This window comes from Larimichthys crocea, unplaced genomic scaffold, assembly GCF_000972845.2.
Source record: "Larimichthys crocea isolate SSNF unplaced genomic scaffold, L_crocea_2.0 scaffold45964, whole genome shotgun sequence".
Lineage (NCBI taxonomy): Eukaryota > Metazoa > Chordata > Actinopteri > Sciaenidae > Larimichthys > Larimichthys crocea.
Window position 1 is genome coordinate 4,669 of NW_020855989.1, and position 6,758 is coordinate 11,426.

At 41.8% G+C, this 6,758-nt stretch overlaps 1 protein-coding gene across 1 annotated transcript; it reads right to left on the bottom strand.

Moving 5' to 3' along the window:
- Window positions 1-1,180: 1,180 nt before the first annotated feature.
- LOC104940156 (alpha-(1,3)-fucosyltransferase 9) lies at window positions 1,181-5,540 on the bottom strand. The gene is made up of 2 exons (XM_019262684.2): window positions 5,370-5,540; window positions 1,181-3,478 (listed from the first exon to the last, which is right to left on the bottom strand). Exons 1-2 carry the CDS (start codon window positions 5,400-5,402, stop codon window positions 2,390-2,392), a joined length of 1,122 nt encoding a protein of 373 aa, XP_019118229.2. The 5' UTR covers window positions 5,403-5,540; the 3' UTR covers window positions 1,181-2,389.
- Between the last annotated feature and the right edge of the window lie 1,218 nt (window positions 5,541-6,758).

A 6,758-nucleotide genomic window follows, 5' to 3' on the forward strand; every position in this document is an offset into this window, starting at 1 on the left:
GCAACCAGGACCAACTCTAATCAGCAGAGCAGTTACTGCACCTGTGAGAATGTTAGTTGGGAATGCTGACAAAGACAGACAGAAAATGCTGAGACCACCCCTCGAACGGAAGGATCTCTGGCCAAAACCGTATTTCCAATAATTGAACCGACATAACTGGGAGCATCCGGTGCCCTTCCTGAACGTCTCCATAGTCGTTTTGTGTTGATAAAGTGAAGAAATGTGACCTTGGGAGCAATTCAAACGTTACTTCTGCTTTCCTCCAGAAAATTTCCCGCCTTTTTAACATGGGAGTCTATGAGGCTGTCAATGGGTGTATTGCTGCCGCATCTTTGCGTCTCCCGCCAAAACTATATATCTGACAGCTTTAGCAGGCGAAAGTGAGTGAGACGACAAATTTTCCTACGTTTCTGTATAAATCGTGTCTGTAGTGGTGCATTTGAGGCCATGATAGTTGAATACGTTTTATTTTTTCACTGATCGTTCTCTCTCCTCTCCATGACACGATGACATCACACTCTAGCTCTCGAAAGTTCTCGCAATACACACCCATTCATTTTTTGGTGTGTTTTTTGGCGATTTTTGGCAAAACTGTTTGCTGAAACTGTCTGAAAAGTCATAGCACACCATTCCCGGCTGAGCTAGTCGTTTTGATACCCGTTTTGTGTATGTGCGACAAAAACTCTGGGAGGAGATGCGAACCGAAAAAAGGGCGTAAAAATAAGCAGCGGAATAAGCGCGATGGATAACATATAGTGTACGCTTTCAGGCATTAAATGAAAAGAATAAAAACTTGTTCAGCTGAAATTGTTCTTACCAATTTGTTCATACCAAAAACTCATTTATCTCCCAATAGGCAAACAAATGGTCCAGCAACGTGGCATTTTTAAAAAAAAATTAAGCGCACAAATCTCACTTTAAATTGAATAGAAAAAATCTCCACTTCTGCTATCGCTGTTGTTTTTTGTTGTTTTTCTCAAGCTTTATTTTGATAGAGACACCTGAAGAGTTACAGGAATGTGGGGAGAACCACGGGTCGGAATCTGTGCACAATAGACCCAAACCCCTTTCCTCCTACTTAGCACCAGCTTGTGAACCCCTCTGCAAGAACTCTGGTTTTATTGACCCCCCCCCCCCCCCCCTTCTACTCCTTTTACCCCAACATCCATCCTCACACAGTTTAGGTCCCCACATGCACACAGGAGCCCTCAGTGCTGTTAAACGGCTCCCTGAAGAAGCAATATAAACATCCGTGCTCAATTCAAGGCTATGTACTTGGAATGTACCCCACCGCAACTCCTTCTTGTGAACGCTATCCCCCCCTTCACTCTCTCTCCTTATTTGTCTCTCTCCCCTCCCTCTTTAACTCTCTCACCCCCTCTCTGTGTTTGTAACTCAGCTCCGCGCTGTCCCGGTGTGAGACTTCACCATCAGCTGTGAGACGAGGTTCATCGCTGTAAAGTACGCTTGGACACGTCGCACACCTGCGGCTGGACGGAAATAGATGGAGGAACTTGCGCCGCAGCCGCAGTCGCCGCACTCAGCCGATTGCTTCACCTCCTCTCGTGGTCCACGGGGGAGCCCGGGGGATGTGAATACCTCTCCGGGATTAGAAGGTTATTGGGTGAACGACAATGCTCGGTCCTGCACTACCGGCTATTGGCCACAGCATCTTCTCCTCCTGCGCCTCCTCCTCGCTGCTTCGCTCAGGTCGGCCTCCCGGTGTGGATAGGATAATATGACTTCTTGGCTCCGGAAATACGGCAGCGTCCCCCTGTGCCTCCTGCTCTGCTGCTCTTTGGTTTCTCTCTGCGCAGAAGCCTCCGGTGCATTAACCCAGCTAAGCAAAAACACAAATATATCTGCACCACTATCCATCTTCGTCAAATCCAAAACTATTTTTTTAACCTGCCCTTTTTTACCTACCAAAGAGGAAAGCAGTGAAATTTTGCTTCAGAAATAAATCATATTTAATCATTTAATCATGTCACCACTTATCCACATCCCATAAATGTTTTCCTATGATTGTCTGTTAGATTAAATAATATGACTGATCCAATGAGTTTTACATTTTCAGAAAATTATGTTAACACCATTTTTTGTTTTTTTGTTTGTTACCAGAATAACTCTGATCATAGAAAGCAGTGGTAAATGGGCTACATGTCTTAATATTCCAGTTAAAGGAAAAGTTTGAGAAAAAAATCCACCAATCTCATATTTGCCCAGCAACAAAATACACTAACCAGCACCTCTGAAGCTGATTAATAAACATGTTATAACACATTGTAACACATAACAACCTTACATGATGGAATATTCAGATTTAAGTTCAACGTTTTCTTCAGCTGTAGCAGTCTGTGAATGCATGAGCCACTATCACAGGATGTCCTCATTCAGAAAAGTACCACTTGTAAAGATCATGAACTACGTGAAAGTCCTTATCTCTTGACATGTGGTCACAGGCGAGGCAGACTGGATGAATGAATTCGTTGCTGATTGACAGAAGATGAGGAGTGGCTGTGTACAATTTCCTCCAGTCAAAGTAACGCATGTATGCCTCATCGTTCTTGTCCAAGTTGAGCAAAAAGTCTGCCAGTGACTTTGCGTCAGGAAAATCATTAATGTGAATGAAGGCCTCGGAGGGAAGGAACTGTTCATAGTTTTCTCTTGGTGGACCCAAAACCACAGGCACTGTCCCTGCCACAAGGGGTCCGTTAACCTTCTCTGTGATGTAGTCTCTGTGGATTGAGTTCTCAAATGAGAGGTAAAACTTACAGCTAGCAAGGGTTGAGTAATAGTCTTCATATCTTAAAAACTGCCCATAGGCTTTACCAAAAATGTGGACCTTGATGTGTTTGGACAGTTCGCTATAATACTTGTCTCTCACAGATGTTCCAGTGCCTGGGTCTTTGTTACTCACAATCCAACATACCAGTTTGTCTTTCTTGGGCAAAACAAAGTCATCTTCTGTTTCCTTGAGAGTGAGCTCATTCCTCACCGTGATGTCGGCATCTCTTCTGTAGCTCAGTGTTAAATTGAACCGGTTTTCCAGACCTGGTATCTTCTGCGTGTTCGTCGGGGATTCCACATGGAACCAAATCCACTTCTGAAAAGCTGGGCGTGGATCTTGTGGCAAATTTCGCAGATGCCAATCTATGTCTTTATGAAAGAAAATGACTCCATCTGCTTTGTTGTAGAGGGCTCTGTCATCTGTCAGAACACAGCTGTCAACTTTGAAGTAGGTAGAACAAATTTTGAAATCAACCCTCACACCAAGAGGCCAGAACCACAGCAGGACTATGGGCTTTTCATCTGGAGCTGCACCTTCATCATTTCCCTCATCAGCTAATGTAGATGAGTATGGGCAACCAGGAGATGGAGGCTCAAAATACAGAATGAATACAAGAACAGAGCATATTAGGCCCAGAGCAGCTAGCTTTGCAAAGCTCAGTGCGTTCTTGGAAGCTGGTAAAGTCATCTGTGAAAACAGAAAAAGAAAGTGATGAAAGAATATTATAATCTACTGGAGTTAATTTTGCAATTCTCTTCTTGAGGTCACTGTGAAATTTATTGTTGTTATGGGGACACTACCTTCTCTCCTTGAGATACAGAGATGTGTGTGATTATTTTGATGAGCAAGGTGTTCCTGACTTTCTTTCCAGATCACTGGATCAGTTTCTTTATTTGTAAATATGAAGTTATAAATACATTAAATGAAACTAGTATGCAAATAAAATCCAAATATTCATAAGTCATTTGTGAAAACAGAAAAAGAAAGTGATGTGAGCACATTATAATCTACTTCATTATTGAATTCTCTGTCAATTTTGTTTAATTAATATTACATCACATTATCCAGCTGAGTCACATGTTTCCAAGGATAACGTCTCTAAACAGATTTTTAAGTAAACTTCAGAATGGCTGCTGTAGATCATAATGCAATTCAACGTGTACCCAACAAGAACCTGGAACAACCAGTTTGTCTAATCCAAGGAACTGAAGGCATTTTTATACTTAGCTGGGTATTACAGGTGGTTTGTCCACGGGTTTGCTAAAGTTGCATGGCCAATAAATTAACTTTTGGTTGGCATACTAAACAACAAGCTCCTAGGCTACCCTTACGTTGATTAACTGAGGCCCTTAAAAAGAACACTTACTTCTTTCAACAAATTCTTTACAGCTACCAAGCTACCAGCAGTACTGGCTCAGGTCCAGGAAGGTAGGGGACAAATATGCCAATTGTCACGAGAATTTTTATATTATACTTTATTAATCGCTTGATGGGGAAATTCTTTTTTTACTCTATCACACACACAGTACAAGGGCATGCAATGTGGAGAGAGAGATGGTGGAGTGAGCAGCAAGTTCAAGGGCAACTTGGCAGTGCCCAGAAGGTGAACTGGCACCTCTCCAGCTACCATGGGGGACTTGAACCGACCACCCTCCGGTTCACAAGCCAAAACTCTTGAATAAGGAATACTGAATTCAAAGTATCAAAGTTTACGTCGAATTTATTATTCTTGTACAAGAAGGAGCATTTAACATAATAATAATTTATGATAATTTCCTTTTTTGGTTTTCTGCTCAGTAATGAACATTATGTTTCTTGTTCAAAATGACACTTCTCAGGCCTGTCTCTCACCCTTGTCTCTTCTAGTTCCCAGGCCTGTTTCTCACGTCCTCGTCTCTCCTGTCCTTGAACTACTGATTTATAATTATCTCTCCCTGCCATCCTCAGTGAAACACAGTCCAAAATAAGGGAAGTGCACGAGACATGTAAAACAAGGAAACAATTACACACACACTATATGAGTTGAAACATCTGCACCCCAGTATAATCCTAATTTTTATAACACCAATCAGAGCTCACATTCCACAGAATGCAACGATGCTAACTAAAGCTCATTGAAATAAAGCTTTAAGCATTAAAATGGGTAATAACAGAGAAGTTTAAGGATTACTTGATTGAGCTGACTTCATAATAACCCTGTACTCATTCACAGTCCATGAAGCTGGGGGAAATAGAGCAGCACTGGATAGTCCAGCTGACAACTTTAAACTTCAAAGTCAAGAAACATTTTAATATTTTAAATTAACTGGGATGTGTCTGAACTTATGTTATCAGGGTATTTCCATAAATATGGCACACACCATGGGCTAGTCAACAAGCAGCTGTTAATGGTTTCATCTCTAGGTGTGTGTGCATGAGTGTATATCAGAAACATGATTAAGGACACGACCTCAACAATTTCAGTCATTATTAAAACAGAACAGTTCAAAATGATTAATCACACAAGAGACTTATGATGAGGAATTCAGCATTACAGTGAATATTCTCATACTTTAGACAAATTAAAACATGTTCTCACCTTTCTGAGGGCTGGATGTCTCTTTTTGAACATCAGTATAGACCAACTGCGTCGGACAATTGATACATACACCGAAGGACTAAATTAAACACCAACCCAGTTGATGAACAGGAAAAAGCAGTTACTACTGGATAAAGCATAATTCGAGTTGGAAGGAGTGTGTTGTCAAGAGCGAGGCATCAGCTGCATTGAAGAGATGTGGAGCTGGCTCAGGAGAGGAGTGCCAGGGGAGGGGATTGGCACACCTGCATGATATCTGATATTGATCTTAACATGTACACAACTTCAACAATTTCAATCATTATTATAACAGATTGTTCAGAATGACTAATAACACAAGAGGAATTCAGCATTACAGTGAATATCCTCACACTTTAGACTACTTATACTATCTTTTAGAGTCCTGTAATAAACAAAATTGCCCAGAAGCCAGCTGATCTTAGCAGCATTTGCTCTGCAGTGTGGTTCAGTGATAAAACATGAGATCCTACATTTGCTAAAAAATAAAGTTGGGAAAGGGGCTATGATGAGCTCTACTAGCCGGTTGTCTCCCTCATCAAAAAACAGAAGTTACAGCCAAACAATCATGTGTGTACTTTATACAGCCTAGGGTACTAGGCAGCGCCGGTCCTGGCTACATTTGCGCCCTGGGCGAGCTTTTTCGGGCGATCGTGCGCCCCCCACGGAGAATGCGCCCTGGGCGGCCGCCCACATTGCCCATAGCTAGGTCCGGCCCTGGTACTAGGGAACTATGTAACCTAAGCATCACCTGCTAACAGGTGACGGTTGTATCAGGTTACAATAGGAAAAAAGGAGAGCTCCACCTTTGTTGAAGATTTGCATCTCAGTTTCAGTAAAACAGGTTTTCAGTCAACTTACTCATATTTCTCTCTGCAGTTGGCCTGAAACACATGGTGTCTCCACTGTACTTAAGTAAAAGGACTGAGCATGTTCAGTGTATTCAAATGCAAATAAAATTATACACAAATAAAATTAATGAATTTGTTGTCCTTGTATCTCAAGGAGAACAGTGTCTCAGCAATCTAAGATTTAACATTATCCCTACAGTGACATGTGCTAGAATAGAAAAAATCCTCTACCGATGTTCACTCTCTGTGGACGTAACCACACCAGTGTTTGTTCTGTGCAGCCCTCTGGTCAAGTCTAGCTGGAAACTCCAGATTTGTGTGTTTGAAGGCATCTACAGTCTGGGAGTGTCTGTATTTTTTGTAAGTCAGGTTATGTACTATAAATAACTCAACTTAGGTCCAATTACTTAGGAGGTTGTGGTGGTTTAACAGATCACGTTCAGTAAGTATAAGTCATAATAATGTAGATTTTTGGTTTCACAAAACACAGAGTAGGAGGGAGCTGGCAGCATTTAGGGGG

Excerpts from the sequence above, each read along its gene's own strand:
- LOC104940156 (XM_019262684.2), bottom strand. The coding sequence starts at position 5,402 with ATGTTCAAAAAGAGACATCCAGCCCTCAGAAAG. Across the intron at positions 3,479-5,369 it reads GACATCCAGCCCTCAGAAAG|ATGACTTTACCAGCTTCCAA; the intron begins GTGAGAACATGT and ends CTGTTTTCACAG.